General features: G+C 37.6%; 1 protein-coding gene across 1 annotated transcript; it reads left to right on the top strand.

The window, feature by feature from the left end:
* The first annotated feature begins 1,604 nt into the window (after positions 1-1,604).
* On the top strand, positions 1,605-6,020 carry LOC110653414 (boron transporter 1). Its single transcript, XM_021809034.2, has 12 exons — positions 1,605-2,220; positions 2,315-2,397; positions 2,635-2,827; positions 2,976-3,114; positions 3,235-3,400; positions 3,556-3,722; positions 3,821-3,994; positions 4,089-4,184; positions 4,369-4,503; positions 4,744-5,063; positions 5,150-5,417; positions 5,513-6,020. The coding sequence occupies exons 1-12, from the start codon at positions 2,117-2,119 to the stop codon at positions 5,819-5,821; spliced, it is 2,154 nt and encodes a 717-aa protein (XP_021664726.2). The 5' UTR covers positions 1,605-2,116; the 3' UTR covers positions 5,822-6,020.
* The last annotated feature ends 13,219 nt before the right edge of the window (positions 6,021-19,239 follow it).

Below are 19,239 nucleotides of genomic sequence, written 5' to 3'. Positions count from 1 at the left end.
ATCTTTTTCTATACTACTTGAACGACCGGTGCACTTGCGGCTGGGACACATCAGCAATCCTATAATTAAATAAAGTTGTTTACTTTGTTGTAGTTTCTAATCTCTCTAAACCCTTACCTTTCACCCAGCAGAGCCCAACTATGTATATTGTAATTTATGGGATTAATAGTAGAGTGGAATTGATTTATTCTCTAATCTTTGTTTGGAGGGGAAGAAAAAGAAAAAAAAAGGGAAGGCAATGTATAGAATAGAACTTCGGTATAAAGAAATAGGATGATGGGCAAGATGATGAGTTGATGAGTTGTTCAAGTTTCAAAGCACATGGACATGAATTGAATGATAATGAAACTTCTTTAATTAGAATTTAGATGGATCACTCCTCTTTGCTTGCCTAGACTTCACTCGCTAAACTCAAAAAATATATAGTAAATTAGATTTTTGTATCGGCGCATGGTATTTGGATATATGGCGCAGAATAAAGTCAACTGGTTTCACTATCGTTTGGGAGTAGCTCGTACAGCCCAATTGCCAAGTTCCTGAGATCATCATCTCTTTTCTTTATTAATCTCTCATATAAGTGGTTAACATCCAATAGAGCAGAGGGTGGCAGCCTGTGCTGTCAGCTGCCAGGTTGCTTTCAAGTTTCGACTCTGGAACCTAGTTTTCTATGCAAGGCCACAGTAATTATCTTGCAGGAATTAATATTTTATTGTTTTAAATAAGAGATATTATGTTTTTTAATTTGATTTATTATGATTTTACATAATATTGCTCTTTAAAGCCTAATGATACCTTCACTTTTTCGTTCATCTCATCATATATTTAAATTTTTATTTTTGAAATTATTAAATAATGCACATAAAGCCTTGCTTATTCAAGTTAGTGATAAACACTTTAAATAATTAAACAATATATTAAATTATTCTTCCTTTATTTTACCTTTTTACCCTTTACTTTTCTTACTAATTACTTTCATTACCACTCTCCTCCTTTTCAGCTCTTTCTGCTTTTTAATTAACCTTTGAGAAGTCAAAATTGAAACTTAGGAGTGGAAGAAGAGAAAGGATCTCGCCTATCATCTTCGATGAAGAAGAAAAACATGGGATGGAAGGCAATGTCGTCTGCTACATGGGCGCCATTTAAGCCTCATATTTATTATGTGTCAATATATTGGTGTTATATATTTATTATATTAATATTATTTAATAATAATTAACGATTTAATAATCTTTATTAATAAAGACAAAAATATATGATATGAAATTCATAAAAATTAACCAATGATAGGGTATTTTTTCATTTTTAGAAAAAAACTCAAAATATATTAGCAGAATAATTCCTGTATGTTGAATTACAATTGACACCCACTGTATGTGGGCCACGCTGCTGACGTGGCCAGAGGGTCATCTCAAACCCTATTGCTCAAGCTTTGTGATGGCCAATTAAATTCAGTGCAACTGAGCAAGTCAACTCTGAAGTGCACCGACCCATCCGAGATGCTGACGTGGCGAAATCAGAAGGAGGATGTATAAAAGAGGAAAAGGTTAACGAGGCAGAGGATTATTCCTAAGAAAAATGGCGGTGAATTATTTCGCTCTCTTCCTTCACTATTGGCCCGCATAGCTGACTTGCTGTCTGAACCAAATCAACCTTCCTCAGCCAGAAGAAGCTCTTATTATTATATATTTGGAGCCTTCCTCCCTAGCAAGCGCCATCACATTGCCCCCAACACGCATATCAAAAGGCTCGGATGCTCCTGCATATGTTTGAGGTGACCAGCCCACCAGCTTTTTCCCTCAGCTAAACTTCTTTTCTTGGCATCTGTTTGTTAATCCTGGATTAACTTGCACTGCGGTTTGATCTTGAATTTTGGTCTCACTCCAACGTTGACCTGTTTGACCGTTTAATTCAAGTCATGTAATTTTTATCACCGATCAGCTGTTTCTCAATGGCATATCTGGCCATGTCTAACCCTTAAAGCGCCACATTATCCGTAGAGTGATATTTAATCTTCACTTTTCTCTGTGTTTGAGTCCTACCCTTATACAGACTTCAGAAAAGGAAAGAAGTTCCATTTATTTTTTTCGCTCTGAACTCTCACTCCGACAAATTAATAATGGAGGAGACCTTCGTCCCTTTCCGTGGAATCAAGAATGACCTTAAGGGGAGATTGTTGTGTTACAAGCAAGACTGGAGTGGAGGATTTAGAGCAGGTTTCAGGTATAATCTTAACGATTAAACCGGTCAACAAAATTTTTATGTTCACTTGTTATGTTAGTCCTTCATATGATATGGTCATTTTGTTAATTTTCAGGATTTTGGCTCCCACCACATACATATTCTTTGCTTCAGCGATTCCAGTCATTTCATTTGGAGAACAGCTGGAGAGAAATACTGGTATCGAACATCATCAGTATAAAGAATTATTTATTTAAAAAAAAAAATGCTGATCCATTGAATATTCTTTTACTTAAATTAACAGTGATATTGCCAAGCTCAAATATTTTTCTCAGTCCCCCAGGACCTTTTTATGAGAAGGACTGGAAAAGTGGGAAATCTTTTTTTTTTTCTTTTATAAAGCCATGAAAGTTTGCAAGAAATTTTAACAAACGAAATTTCTTTGTGTGCTTGCAGATGGAGTTTTAACAGCAGTTCAAACCCTAGCATCTACTGCAGTATGTGGGATCATACACTCGATCGTTGGAGGTCAACCTCTTCTGATATTAGGAGTTGCGGAGCCTACTGTCATCATGTACACATTTATGTTCAACTTTGCCAAAGGAAGACCTGATTTGGGCCGGAATTTGTTTCTAGCATGGACAGGATGGTAAGTAAACTCCTGTTTTGTTCCAGGAAGTGTCTATTAGCTACCATTTTTTTGGTGGTCTTCCGCCCTCTTGCTTTACATTCTCCTTCAGCCCAATTTCCTTGGATGTTTGACAGAAGATAATTTACATGGTCACATGATGTACCAGGGTTTGTGTTTGGACCGCGTTCTTGCTGTTCTTACTGGCTATCCTAGGAGCCTGCTCAATTATCAACAGGTTTACCCGTGTAGCAGGGGAGTTGTTTGGTCTGCTTATCGCGATGCTTTTCATGCAACAAGCTATTAAAGTAAGAGTGGTTAACCACTGCAATGAGTATGATGTTCTGAATTCTCAGTATCTTACATCCAACAGTAACTAGTCCTTTTAAAACTGATATTATAAGATCACCAAATCCTTCGTTGTTCAGGGACTTGTTGATGAATTTCGTATTCCACAACGGGAAGACCCCAAATTGTTAGAGTTTATTCCTTCATGGAGGTTTGCAAATGGGATGTTTGCTTTGGTTCTATCTTTCGGCCTCCTTCTCACTGCATTAAGAAGCAGAAAGGCAAGGTCGTGGCGCTATGGGACCGGTATGTACTTAAGCTTTCTGAACCAAAAATCAGCAAGATGCTTCTTTTCTGTCATTGCTTATTTGGCAATATTCTCACTTTAGGGAAATATTCGGTATTACCCTCTTTTATTTATTTATCTTAAAATAAAAAATTATAATGGGTTTCTTACACAGGTTGGCTCAGAAGCTTCATAGCAGACTATGGTGTGCCCCTGATGGTCCTAGTGTGGACAGCTGTTTCCTACATCCCAGCCGGAAGTGTTCCGAAAGGGATCCCTCGCCGCCTTTTCAGCCCCAATCCCTGGTCCCCTGGTGCCTACGAAAATTGGACTGTCATTAAGGCATGTTTTTATCACATCTAGCAATTGCCATCAACACCTAATTAAGAACTTTATTTTCACTTGGTTAAAAATTACCGACTCTGAATTCAATATTTCAGGACATGCTGAATGTTCCCATTTTTTACATAATTGGAGCTTTCATTCCTGCAACGATGATTGCTGTGCTTTACTACTTTGACCATAGTGTAGCATCTCAGCTTGCTCAGCAGGAGGAGTTCAATTTGAGAAAGCCACCTTCTTATCACTACGACCTTCTTCTTCTGGGGTTCTTGGTAAGAAATGCACCTTCTATTAGGCTCTTGCTTCATAATTCCATTTCTTTCCTTCAAATTTAGAATTTTTAATGTTCATAACTCATGATTTCAGACTTTAATGTGTGGTCTTATTGGAATTCCACCGTCAAATGGAGTCATCCCACAATCTCCAATGCATACAAAGAGTTTGGCTACTCTGAAGTATCAGGTGATATGTCCTGAACTTGCTTTATAAATCCTTCTTGATTATATAATCTTTTATCCAATATATGAACTTTAGTGGCAAAACCAATACCATTAAGGCCTTTTTTAAAAATTATTATTATTTTTATTATCTTAGTTGCTTGTGCAAATGAGATTTTTCTAAGAACAACCTTTTTCTCATTATGCAGTTGCTTCGTAATCGACTTGTAGCAACTGCTCGCATAAGTATCAGAAAAAACGCCAGCTTGGGACAATTATATGGAAATATGCAAGAAGCTTATCAACAAATGCAGACCCCTTTGATCTACCAACCGGCCTCGCAAGTATGATCACAACCTATTCTGCTCTTGATTGTATTGTTTAAAAAGTTATAGATCCTTTTTTCCCCCTGGAAACAACATAAATTTTTGAACAAATAACCTCAGATAATTGACTCATGCAGAATCGTAGCTACATGAATCTGGATTAAGTAGATGTATCTAGTGAAAATTTTATGTTTTTTATTCGAGATGAAGTCGAGTTACAGAGCTCTTAGACTAATCATTGTCAAATATCTTGAGCAGGGTCTAAAAGAATTCAAAGAATCAACCATCCAGGCAGCTTCGTGTAATGGCCACATAAATGCCCCAGTTGATGAGACAGTATTTGACATCGAGAAGGAGATTGATGATCTATTGCCTGTTGAAGTGAAAGAACAGCGTCTCAGCAACTTGCTTCAAGCCATAATGGTTGGAGGATGTGTTGCAGCCATGCCTTTCCTCAAAAAGATCCCAACTTCAGTCCTTTGGGGTTACTTTGCCTTCATGGCCATTGAAAGTTTGCCTGGTAACCAATTCTGGGAAAGGATATTGCTGCTCTTCACTGCGCCAAGCAGAAGATACAAGTATTAGTTTCAAATCCTTCAGTTTCACTTACCTACCACTTGCTTTCATCTTCTTGGTTTCTAAAAATAACTCCCTGTTCTTGCAGGGTCCTTGAGGAGTACCATGCCACTTTTGTTGAAACAGTGCCTTTCAAGACTATTGCAACATTTACCATTTTTCAAACGACTTATTTGCTTTTATGTTTTGGTCTCACTTGGGTTCCAATTGCCGGTGTCATGTTTCCATTGCTGATCATGCTTTTGGTTCCTGTAAGACAATATTTCCTTCCTAAGTTTTTCAAAGGAGCACACCTTCAGGACCTGGATGCAGCAGAGTATGAAGAGGCTCCGGCTATGCCATACAATATTGCTACAGTAAGATTTCTTGTCCAACAAAAAGAAAATCCAAGTTCACTTCCAAACATTGCTTCACTTCACATTTATAATTTCTTCATTATGTTTGTTTACAGGAGTCTGTGCTGGGGGTTGGGGCTACTCCTGTAGGGGACGGGGAGATACTAGATGAAGTTATGACCCGTAGCCGCGGAGAGTTCAGGCATGTAAGCAGTCCTAAAATCACAAGTACCACTGGAACACCTGCAAATGATCCTAAAAGCCATCAAAGCCCGCGTCTCTCTTACACGTATAGTCCTCGTGTAAGTGAACTAAAAGGGGAGAAAAGTCCTAAAGCTAGTGGAAGAGAGCCTATAAGTCCGAGACCAGCAGAACTAGGATTATCTAAGCTAGGAAAGAGTCCTTCAAATTCAGCACAAAATTAGTGCAGAAAGTTTGGCCAGTTTGATTTCTGTGTTAGTTCGTAGCTTTGGATTGCTTTTGCTTGCCTCCTTTTATTTTCGGTGTGTTGTTTTGGTTGGAATTGCTGTAAAATATTCCTTCTTTCTGCTCTTCTCTTTTAGAACAAATTTGTAACTTACTAATATAGTAATGTATATTGTTCTTTCCAGAGTAATTTGCTTATATTGCCTTCAATCTTCATTAATGCAATTGGCAGCTGTTCTTAAAATTAAACATTACAATAACGTCTCTGATTCAGTTCTTTTACAGACCATATTTGCCCCCATTTTCAAAGAACAGGGGAGATAAGTAGAAATTTGAACTCCTACCTACCTGTGGTACATGCAAAGATATGATCACTAAACACAAGTGCGAAGTTCATTGGGTTTGTAGTTCTGACAATCACACAACCACTACTAGATCTAATACTATATCAAAGAAATCACTCAGCTCAGCAGAATCTTATCTGTCTTTCCAGGCCATTCTGATGCATGGTATAAGCAAATTCCAATTGCAAAGGCATATGTCATCAAATGTATCAGTGGGAGAGGGTCCACACCAATGAATCATTAGTTTAGTTTATTAGAGAGTCAAATGTAAAAATAAAATTAAAAAAAAAAAAAAAGAAAAGGGAGAGGGTCCTCCCGAGGCGTCCTTAATTCTTAACCCTGCAAATGCCATCAAGAAAGGCAGGGCCATTGGGCCCGTCACTAAGCTTAACGGGTAGTGGCTGGGGCTATCGCTAGAGCCATGAAATTGCTAGAACATGAAAATCATTGTCCATTGAGGCTGTTCAAGATTTTCATTGTGGAATGTGGATGATATCATTTTTTGCTGTTGCTCCCAAAACATCCAACTGAAGGGTCAGCGCTTCAATAGAGAAAAACACAAAAAAGAAAGAAAACGATTTGGAACACAAATTCAAGATAGAAAATGAAGCCTTTGTAATAGCTGTAAAAGAAAAGGTTGTGGTCAGAATTTTTCCCATCAAGCTCTCAAGTAGATAGAAGAAGAGGCATAAGCCTATGGGGCTGCAGGGTCCTACATTCTCAATTACAAAGAGGAATGTGGGTGAATGGGGTGGAGAGTTCCTCTCATGGCACAAGCCAATAAGAGATAAGAGGTGGGTTGTTCCTTTTTATAGAGGATTCAATTCTTTCACGTCTGTAATTTGGAGGTTTTAGGTCGCTTTCGTAATGATTTCAGTATCTCTGTCTATGTGTTTATAATTCAGTGAAACATTCCAAAACAAAATGGCTAAGCTTCAAACTTTTCATTTGCACAAGAAAGGAAGTTGCCTGTCATAATCCATGACAGGACACTACAAACCAGATCATTTACTGAGAAGATGTGACTAAGAAGTTGACCATAACCACGTGGGGTTTGTAATTCACCATTCCTTCAGTTGGAAGGGAATCATAATAAAGGGTATCCCAAACAGATCAAAATCGAGTCAAACGGATACTTGCAATCAAAGAAAATATTAGAGCAAGCAGAAATTTACGCTCTGTTATTATCCGGTTGTTTTGCTCATTCGTTTGGCAAACCCGGGAGAGTGAACTTCAAGAAACCTTTGGTGCAATATTTCAATTATCAGCCATCACAATCTCCCATTTCTTGTCCAACCAAAATCTTTGAGGATAAATTTGGAGAGATCGACTCGTTCACCCAAACTCATAATGATCAAGAATATTGATATCTCGGAAGAGCAAACATGGGCTTTCTAAGGTGTGGTAAAGAATGAAACGTGTATGCTAAATATGGAAAGTGACAGCCACTGAATCAACGATAATCATACAAGCAATAAAACACAAAAACATCATCAGCAGCAGCAATTATTGCCGCTGCTGATGATGTATTTGTGTACTGCTGCTGCTGATGATGTATTTGTGTTTTATTGCTAGTATGATTGTATATATATATACATATCAATTTAAAAAAACGACTTTTTTACTTGACAGGTATAAAAAAAAAATAATATATAAAAAAAGATGAATTTAAACTTAATTACTAAAAAATATATAATTGTATTGAGTTGAAAGTTTTAAAGGCAGCACGCTAATTATAATAGCATTTGAAACCGGACGTTATTAATTTCATATAAAAATTATTAAATAAAATAATTAAACAAAATTAAAGAAAAGCCGGATGGTAGCATCCAACTTTATTTTTTTTATTAATTGTGTTATTTTATATTTTTAAATAAAATATAAATATTATTTTAATAAATAATATTATAATAATTAATATTGTAGACCATAATATTTTTTTATAAAAAATTATTTTCTAATTTAAAATAAAATTAAATTTTAATTAATAAAAATTAAAATATAAAATGTTATTAATTTTGTTTAATAATTACTTTCAAAAAATAATAAATTACTAAATATTTAATTAAATTTTAAATTAAATAAAAAGTTACAATATAAAATATTGTTTATTTTTTTAATAATTATTAAAAAATTAATTATTAAATTTAAATATTATTAATTTTATTTTAATAATTATTTAAAAAATAATAAATTACTAATTGTAATTAAGCATTATTATTAATTTTTCCTAGTTATTACTTTTATAAAATAATTAAGATTTATTTCATAATCTACTGATTAAATCAAGATTCAACTCGAATTAAATCTTAACTCTTAAACATTCTACCTTCATCTGTTCAATGATTGAATCAATTCTAAAAACTCTGTTTGTCTCGGTTAATGTGTGCATTTAGTTAATATTAATTTTATTACTATATATTTAATTAATTTTAGGCTAAATGACCAAAAAAAATTAAAACTTTTATATCAATTATCAATTTTAACTAGGGGTGACATAGATCTAGTATTTACGAATATTTGATTTGAGTGAATCTTAATAGGATAAGCTTGGGTAGTATATAATAAAATTTGAATGGATTTAGATTTGAGAAATAATACATGTGATTGGTTCGAATTTATGCAGGGCAATTTTCGAAAGCACTTTACCTGTTGTTATCTGTAACATCCCTAATTTTCTAATATATATATATATATATATATTATTTTAATTCTGGTATTGTGGACTTCGCGTGTGTACTTTCATTTCGTGAAAATTCAATCATCGCCCGAAATCTGCAATTTCGAGTCGAGCAGATAAGCTGCTGAAACTATTTCAGAACCGGGTCAAGATTATAGGCTACCCCACTGTTTTCAAACGTTCTGGACGCGTTTCAGTTGTAAGATTTGGCATAGGTAAACTCGAACTCTACATTACTCAAATTTTTCCTTATACTGGGTTAGAATAAAAATTTATAAAATATTCGTGGATGATAAGAAAATTATGATTCCTATTGCAATAGCCTTATAATATTGTTAAGGACAGCGGGGCAAGTTTATAGAATTTTTAAAGTTAGTTTAGATAGTTTTTGAAAAATATTAATTTTAAAGTCTCATAATTGAGTTGTCTAATGTTGTGATTATTGCTTGGTTTGGATGGCCCAGGAGGGGCCATATAATGATGATGAGATAAGGGTTGAGTTTAGAAGTGTTATTTGAACCATTTTGCAGATTGGGTAGGTCATAGGTATAGGAGAGACTCTGCCAGATTTTCAGCACAACTTAGGGTGTCTTTAGTCTTTTCTAAACTTGTATTGAGTCAAATATATTAAATAATTGCAATGAAATTGTCAGATGAGCCAGGACAGCCTTCCTCCTCCGCCCAGCCGCCGCAGTGACCTCGGTTCAAGTTTGTGAGTAAAATATTAATTTTAATTGTAATTTCGATATTATTATATGTTCAAGCATGCCCATGTATCATTTATAATTATGTATCTATGTAGTTAAACACTAAGCACATTTTATATTGCATTCATAATTATTGAAGTGCCATAGATGTTGTTTGTGGTAATTTGGAGCAGTGTGTGTGCGTGTGGTATAGTATTGGATATGGACAGGACGGGTAGACACGGCTTGAGAGACACTCGCTGGGACCCGGTCCTTCGGGGTAGACACGGCTTGAGAGACACTTGCTAGGACCCCGCATTTGGTTTATTAAGCGAAAGTCTGGCCTAAGAGACACTCGCTGGCAGAGGTTGGATTAAGAGGGCTGTATAGGGGATCAGCTCCCATTTATGTATTGTTTGACAGTGTTGGGTGTGTGAGTGCTCCAAATTGCCTTTTTGCTGTTATGATATGAAAATATTGACGATGTTGCATTTCACTCCACATGGTGCATTAGCTTTAGATAGTTATAAAGATTATGGTTAAAATTAATATTTTGCTCTCTGAGTTGAACGCTCACTCCTGTTCATCTTTTTTTTTTTCCAGGCCACAGGAGGATTATTTGTTGTGGCTAACTTGTTCTTCTTCTTCGCAGGTCCATTGATAGTATTTAATGTATTTTGTACAATTGAGTTAAATTTTAGATTCCGCGTGTGTTAGAAGTACTTATTTTTATTTTGGGTTTGTATTATAAAGATTATGTTGGACCTGTAAAATTTTTAACTGTATCTATAATGGGATTGGATGAGGGAGCTGAGCTTCTATTTGAGTTGTGATATTTAGATTATGTGGAGGGTGAGCTGAGCTCCCCAATTTATTATATATTGTGTTTACAGGTCGGGCGAGTCAAAAACTCCTCGTTAAATGGTCCATTTTATGGGTGGACTCTATCCGGTTGAATTCTTGAATTTGAGCCCAAATGGGCCTTAGAGTTAGGTTGAGGAATAGTTAGGCTTACTACGGGCTTCGGGGGCTTTATGCTGGCCCAGGTCCTAGTGCCAGTCTGGCCCATAGGTTGGGTCGTGACAAAAGTGGTATCAGAGCTTAGGCTCTAGATTCATGGGAAATAATATACTTGGTATCGACACCATATTTTGGTCGATCACCGAGGTTAAGGGACTTTAAAATTGACTCCCAGCCGGCGTCCTTCGATCACAAATGACTTTTCCAAACACATCGATTGCTCGATCATGAAATAAATCGATCCCACACTTAGTTAATTATTTTCTGATCTCCTGTCAGAGGGGTTCGAACCAATTTCAGGTATCCGTACCATCCAGTCTTGCCTCCCAATCTCTCTTTAAAACATTGTGGAAAGTCATTTAGCTAATGCTAGAATCGGTTTCCTCACTTGTATGTCCCAGATATTCCTTAAAATAAAGTTAAGGTTTTTGTCCGATTTAATGATGATTCCGATCTAAAGAATTCAAATCAAGTCTTTCCAATTCTAGTGTTCTAAAGTTCTACCCGGTGTTTGGTCATGGCTTAGACCGATCTCATACTGACAATATTTTTCCAACCTCTTATACTTAGGTTAATAGTTGCTTTTAAGTTTGATGTTCTAATACGTTCAAATAATAAAGTACTCATACAATTGGGATGCTTTCTGATCTCATCAAGAGATTGAACAAAAAGAGAGAACTTCACTTCATTTCAAAATAAAAATTTACAAGTCATTCGGCTGGAGGGTCTCCCCCAGCCTATTCTCTAAGTACATCATCATTTCTCTCATTCTCTCTCTCTCTCTCTTGATCCTCGTAGTGCTCTCTTCTTCCTTAGCCTGAAGTTCCTCATCCTTGGCTCAGAGCTCTTCCTCCTTCGCCTGAAGGTCTTTAGCATAACGAGCGAGATCGGTAGACTGACCAGCTCGGGAATCTTCAAGTTCTCATTCCACCTCCGCTATCCTCTCTTCATAATGCCTCATCTACTCTTCCATTCTGGCGATGTAGTCATTAGCAGAGGAGAGCTGAGCTTGTGCAGCTGAGGCATCTTGGACCGCCTTAAGGATCTCCTTCTTTAAGGCGTGGGCTTTTTCTCTGAGTACGTGCTGATTTGCAATGGCCTCTAAGCCCAAACTCATTGTCTGAGCTAAGATATCATCCATGTTCTCCTCTGCCAATCCGGTTCTGGTCTTCTTGAAAGCAAATAGAAGCTCCTATGACTTTGGCCAGGCAGGGATTCCCCCTTGTAGAGCGGTTCCTTTCCAACGATTGGATCAGAAGTTGAGCGCCCCGGGAAAGTGTCCTGACCGTGGGACCGGAAGACTCCGCTTCTACATTGGAAGAGGTCGGAGGAGGAGGGGGAGGTGGAAGCTCATTTTGCTAAGGAGCAGGAGCGATAACCTCTACCTCAGGGATCGGTTGCTCCTAAGATCGGGGAGGAGAGCTCGGCACCTCTACTGATTCACGATGAGGATCTGAGCATCAGCAATGGTGGCCCCCTTCATCGCCCTCACTTTTCTAGAGACCTCTCTCTTTCGTTTGTGGCTCTCCTTAGAAGCATCGCCGCCCACCATACCTACACAAGGAATAATTCAGTGAGTTCGCTAAGATTTAGAGGCTAGAGATATGAGCAGTACCAGGGCCGAGGTCAGAGTGCTGAAGCTCGTATTCTTCGTCAATGATCAGCCGTATCATCCAATATTTCAGTTCGGCCATCACCGCGTCTAAGCAAGAGAATTTCTGAGTGGATGCCTGAGACTTCAACTCTTTCACTATAGCGTCTTCGTCCTTATTTAAGGTGATCTATTTTGGGATCAGAGCGACCAGGTGTTGCCAACTCCATGGGATATCCTCAAAGTCGTTCCGAATTTTGCTCCTCAAAATGAAGAACTGGTTCTTCCAATTCTTCAATGAAGAAGGGAGATCGGTAAAGAAAGAACAGTTAGGTTAGCTTGAAAGAACCAGAACTCATCATCCTTCCTTCGGGCGAGCCTATGTAGTTCGGCAAAGACTTTAGCAATGGGTTCCAGTCCCTTAGCTAGGCAGAGGCCCCGAAAAGCTATTAGAGTCTGCCAAGAGTTCGGATGCACTTGAGCTACCGAGACATGGTGAAATTTTAGGACAGCCTTGTAAAATTCGTCCAAGGGAAAACGGAGACTAGCCTTCAGTTGCTCTTCATACACCATGATGAGATCTCTCTCATCAAAAAAGTGGTCGGCCTGATGATCGCCATGGCATTTGATCAGTTCAAAGGAGTCGATCCGCAGATTGTACTCCTGTCTTATAGATTGGAGATAGGTTTCTCTCAAGACTGAAGGCAACTCATCAATTGGCAAGTTGTCTCTCCTCAAAGATGCCCCTCGCCTCAGTCTGGCGGTCAAACCAGTTACCAGAACGAGGGTCGTGCTGGTTTGACCACCCGATCTAATTATGTCGCCCTCTTTCGAGGTCCACGAAACATAGACAGAAGACTGGCTCGCAGCTCTCTGACCCTCGGTGCCGCTCATTTTCAAAGAAACAAAAGAAGTTTAACTAAGAAAAGGATAAAAACCCTTATCGAAATGTGATCAGTGCCGAAAATACTTGAAGAAACGAGAGAATGTTGAAATTGCTAGCAAAGTACTGAAAGTGACATAAGGGAGCAATTGATTGACCCTCCCCCTATTTATACCCGTCTGAGCATTTAATGCTCACGAAGTCCCAAGCGGTGCATCAGTTAGCGGAATCGACCCGGTTTCCTGACACATCACGGGAAGGTTCCAGAAACACAATAATAAAATCGAATAAAATGAGATCGATTAGCTAGAGTTATTGGATTGTGAAAATTTTCAGAGCCGCAGATCAGCTAATGACGATTTAGTTAGAGATCAGATCGGATATACACATCAGAGATCGGAAAAACAACCAATGCAATAATTAAATAATAACCTTCAAATAAAATTTCATTTCATTTCCAAAAGGTCAGATTACATCATTTGGGCGATCTCAAGAGATCGGATTACATTATTAAGAGAACCTTTAAAGGTCAGATTACATCATTTGGGCGATCTCTAAAGATCGGCACTACATTCTACCTAATAAGAACCTATGTCAAAGCCTAATCTTGTGGCTGAATCAAAAGATGTGTTTGATCAGAAAGCCAGCCACAGGCATTTGATAGATGTGCAGCTCAGATGGGGTGACTATGACTCTCATGATGGTGAGTGGAGTCATCATCGATGTCATCGACCAGAACCGAGCTGCAGTCGGGATGCCTAATGTGGTGAGGAGCCAAATGAACTTCAAGAGGTGGTCACCGACATTAAGATTGAAATTAGCAGTACTCTTGCCCGAGATTGGCCCACCAATTATAGTGGTAGACTGATTCAAGATCGGCACGATCGTCATTTTCGATCTTGATTGGTAAATTAGTCTGGTTCCTTCACTATCATCAGATATTGTTCTCATGTTTCTCTGATCGCCGGGATCATAAATTTTTAGTCGAGGAGCAAAGAAAACAGTCGAAAAAAGATCAAAAGCAGTGACCATAGTCAGAATCATTACCAGAGAAGCTAGAATTAGAGAAATAGAGAGATTGAAGGAGAAGTGAAGTGTGAAGGGGCTTTCTCGTGGGTGCATATATATAGTGCCTGAGCATTTATTGCATACTAAAACCGAAGCGGATGCATCGATAACCGAAGAATTAATTGTGTTAACCAAGGCAGGTCGGATGAAGAGGAAAATTCTAGAGTGAGAGAGATCGAGAAGCGATGAGGGACTTGATATGAGAAGGATCGAAAAAAGGTCATAATAGAGAGATCGGAAGGAATAGAGATCGGAAAAGGGTCATAACGGAGAGATCGGAAGGAATAGAGATTAGAAAAGGGTCATAATAGAAAGATTGGAAGGAATAGAGATCGAAAAACACGAAGAGGATAAAATGACTTCCAATAACTCTCTTCATAATCAGAGCCAAGTTAGTTAAAGCGTTGCAGGCGTGATCAAATCTTCACCGCACGCCTCATTTGCAGAATCGCCCACATTGCAGACAGATGCCAAAACAGTTATGACAGTCCTGTGCATCTCAATCTCCACCATTGATCATACTTGTAAGGACGAACCTGGAGCCCTTGGATCAAAAGCAGTCGACAGGTTCGGCGCTTTTCATTCCCAGCCCTCGGATCCATCTTGTAAGGCAAGATCCTGAGCCGTTGGATTAAGAAGAGAAAGGACGGATATTTAGAATAGGATCCCAGCCGTCCATTTTGATTCTCTTTAATTCTCAGACATCGGATTATGTCTTTTGAATCCAGACCTTCCGTCTCCCCAGGAAAGATCCTGACCCTTCATTAGAAGCACCCATTCCCTATAAACACCTCTATGCAGTACTGTAGAAGGGACGGACGAAAAAAAGGTGGTGGCGATTATAGTGGAAAGACTCTGAAATTTAATTCAGTATTGTTACTTTGCCATTCTAAGTTTGCATAAAATCGAGAAACTTCAGAAACTAGTTTTCTTAAGTATCACCATTGAAGGAGTTTTGGACCCTGAAATTCTTCATTTTCAGTCTGTTCATTACACTGCGATACCATCTTTTTGTTTAGTTTCGTCCTCATCACCTTAATACCAACATATTATTCTCCAAGCTTAATCTCATTCCTACCCGGTTACCGTCGCTTCGGCTCAACCGCATTCTGACCTAGTCCTCGTTATTTCGAAGTAAGCATTAGTCCCTGGACCATCAGCTTGCAGCTCTACAATATTTGTGGTCCCAGAGTTAGTTTAATAGCCTAAACCTCCCACAGGTAAGTGTCTAGACTGTCACTTTACCAAATGCTCGTATTTTATTTTCTTTGCTTTTATGCTCGAAATTTCCATTAAGTTCAGTTGCACTAAAAATCCCAACATAGATTATTCAGGTCGATAGTTATTTCTTGAGTTTACTTCTTTTATTCATTCATAAACTTTATTTACTTCTTCTTAGTTTTCATTTCCTTCGAAAATAAGTGTTCTAGTTGCGGGTAAATTATAGGTAACTAAAAAAAATATTGGTAGAAAGTATCTTAACATGAAAGTTTTCGAACAAATAAAATAACAAAAGGTTGAATAGTAGATCAGAGGAAAAAGTTATGAGGTCGGGCTACTAAACGAGCTCAGGAGGTAGCATAATAGAGCGGGAATCGAGATGAGATCGGATTCCAGACTGGTAACCAAAAGAGATCGAATATCGCCAGCCAAAGAGTTCTGAAGAGGCGATCGTATAGGAGATCGGCGAAAAGTTTGATCTTGTATCCATCCTTTAGTTATAAGGCATCAGTGGGTTAAGAAAAGCACTGTGCGGGTTTTTGGCACCCTCGGGCACTAGAATCCTTAGTCCAAAGTCCTCACGGTATGCGATCATAACGAACACTTTAAGAGATCGGGGGAGAGTTCTTACCTGATTCTCATTTAAATAAAACATGGAGATCGGAGGAGAGTTCTTATCCGAGATCCTTTATTTAAAACTTTAAACCGAACACTTTAAGAGATCGGGGGAGAGTTCTTACCTGATTCTCATTTAAATAAAACATGGAGATCGGAGGAGAATTCTTATCCAAGATCCTTTATTTAAGACTTTAAACCGAACTCTTTAAGAGATCGGGGGAGAGTTCTTACCTGATTCTCATTTAAAATTTAAATAAAACATGGAGATTGGAGGAGAGTTCTTATCCGAGACCCTTTACTTTAAACTTTAAACCAAATATTTTAAAAGATCGGGGGAGAGTTCTTACCCCATTTTCGCTAAAATCTTAATAATGTACGCGGAATTTGGAGGAGAGTTCTTATCCAAAATCTTCCACTTAAAACAAAAAAAACATATTTAGAGATCGATAGAAACTTCTTATCCGAGCTCTATTAACAAAATCTAAATTAAAATAACACAACTCTAATATACAAGATAACTTTACTCGACACCTATTCACTAAAGGGCCATCTCACAAACTCGTGTTCTTGGACAACCCAAAATAAGTGAAATATCAAATACTCCTTTATTACGCACAAAGGATTAACATCATTCCTATCCCAATCCTTTAATTATCTTTTTAATTTATAAAGAGCATAACATTAAATCTGTTTACCCTCGTTGAGGGACGAGGCAGGGTACCTAACACCTTTCCCGCCCGTATACGGACCCCGAACCTAGAATCTCTTTTTCTCTTTTGAAGTGGTTTCTTTTTAATTTATTTTCACAAAATGGTTTTCTTTAATTTCCCTCAAAATTAGAGTGGTGACTCCTCACTTTTCCCACTTCGGTGAAGAGCTTCGTTCGGGCGACCGCAAAATACCTTGCGACACTTGGGAATGTAAAAGGAGTCTTGTTAGGATGTTACATGCGGAGTATAGGATTCTATTTCATCTTTTTCTGTACTTCTTTATTTCTAGATTCTGTGTTATATCTCAAAAAATATAAGAGTGCCTCAGTTAGTGTTTTAATTTTCGTTGAGTACATAGAAATGTGAAATAGAGCTAGCAAACATGTTGAGCTCTGCCATGGGAATACGTTCTTCAAGAAACACTATATTCCTATCAGTATGGGTCCAAGTGTTGCGCTTATCTGGTGCTAGGCACGAGTACATAAAGGTGAGTTTTAATAGTATAATTGCCCTAAATAAGGGTGAGGATACCACTGCTGGCAGTCGTCAGTGGATGACCCAGTCAGAGTAAGTTTATGATAATAGTATATTCAAGAGAGATAAGAGATTAGGAGACCTAGTATGTTAGGACGTATCGTAGTAACTATACAATATTCTCGATGTCTGCTCTGTAAGCTGCAGATTACAGTACTGACATGAAATTATTGTGTAGAGCTGCGTGCATCCCCATGGTGCTTCATAATGAGGGTGTTTGCGGATGGCCTCTGTTTTGGTACAGTTATGCCAGAACAGAGTTCTATATCTGCAGAGGAGTTGGGAACTCCTGGTTAGGGGTCTAGAGTTAGAATATTGAAATGTCATAGTTGGGTGATAACTAGAGTCAGTGATTTGGTTACCCTAACATGAGCTAGAGTTACATCAAGAGTTGCCATTAAACCAGAGGTTGCGGATTAGTTACAAAGTAAAGGTGACATCTATAGAGTGAAACCATCTGGTCTTCGGTATGGAATTTTGGATGGTTTTTGCAGTACGACAAACGTTTTGCTTAGAGTTTAGTAAGAATAATATACCTTATGTGTATCAGTAAGGTGTAAAGTACAACCCTACTACCTAGAGAAGGTCGAAACTATGAATTGATGATTTACAGAGCTATGATATGATAAGAGAGTCATTAATTTGACATGGTTTTGGCAAGGTGGAAGATGTAGTACCTTTTTCACAGTCAATTATGATATAAAGTGGTCTTATTCTTTCAAGAGGGATAGGGGTTTATTACTAATAATGATGACGATGACCAATAAAATAGTGCCCCAGGTGGGGCTGTAGAGTGTGGTAGAGAGTAGTTGGCTCAGGTATTCTGGAGAGGATACAAGTTCCATTATAGGAATCATATATAATGAGATCATGATGGATGTAAATCCTTTGAATTGGATGACGAGTTTGGTTGCCCAGTATCTTAAGTTTTGGCTAATTGAGTAAATATGGAATAAATAATAATAATAATAATAATAATAATAATAATAATAATAATAATAATAATAATAATAATAATAACAAATAAATAAAATTGCTGCAGAACCAGTTCTCGAGGTAGTAAAGGTATTATGTAGGCTACAGGATAAGAATAGAGATCACACAATAAATGTATGACTGTAATTTTCTGAGTTCCTTTCTAAATTCATATTGTTCAAAATAATAGTATAATCTAATTATAATAGTGTTAAGAGTAAAAAAAAAAAAGAAAAAATTAGCGAAGATAAATCATAGAAGGTTAGTGGATAGAGAAAGTGCAGAATGAAAATTTAGACAATTGATTGCAGATGCAACGTAATCTAAATAATGCCAGTAAAAGTACTAGCTAAAGTGGTCAAAAGACCAAATCTGAGTAGCACAGATATGTGATAACCTGGTAGAGACTGTGAAAGATACAGTTAGTAAGTATAGCTGTCATGTTAGGAAGAATAATGGAACCAGGGATAGAATAGTCAAGTTCTATTTTGGGTAAGACAAAGGAAATAAATGAAAGGATAACCTGAAGGGTGCAGAATAAAAGGAACAAAGTTAAGATATAGGGTAGGCTAAGTATTATTCTTGGCAAGGTGAATGACAAGGATGGAGAACCCAAAATGGGACCACATTAGTGAGAATAGTGATGGAGGTATGGAATCTAGTAATGTGATACTCATAGCATGATGTAGTTGAGGTAGTGCCAGGGGCTAAAATATAGAGCTTGGAGTTGCATGATTGGATCATACTCTATCTATTCCCTATTCCTAAAGTGAAATGGTTAGTAATGAGGCAAGATTCTTCTAACTTGTTAATAGTATCAAGAAGATTAGGCGAGGAATACAATAATAATGAGCAAAAGCTAGAAGGTGTGCAATGGTATTGCAGACTATCTAATTAGGCAGAGAAAAAGAAGTTAGTAAGTAGTAAGTTGAATAAAAGTCAATCTAAGGGATCAAATAGGTATGATGAGAGGAAAAGAATGATAGATAATGACACATAGGCTTTAGGTTAGACTTTTGAGATAGTGAGAAGGTAGTTAGAGGTTCGTTGTGAATGTCAGGCAAACATTTTTAGTGTGATCAACAGA

Source organism: Hevea brasiliensis, chromosome 9 (genome assembly GCF_030052815.1).
Source record: "Hevea brasiliensis isolate MT/VB/25A 57/8 chromosome 9, ASM3005281v1, whole genome shotgun sequence".
Lineage (NCBI taxonomy): Eukaryota > Viridiplantae > Streptophyta > Magnoliopsida > Malpighiales > Euphorbiaceae > Hevea > Hevea brasiliensis.
Note: the sequence above shows the minus strand (reverse complement) of the source record. Positions and strands in the feature narration are given on the sequence as shown.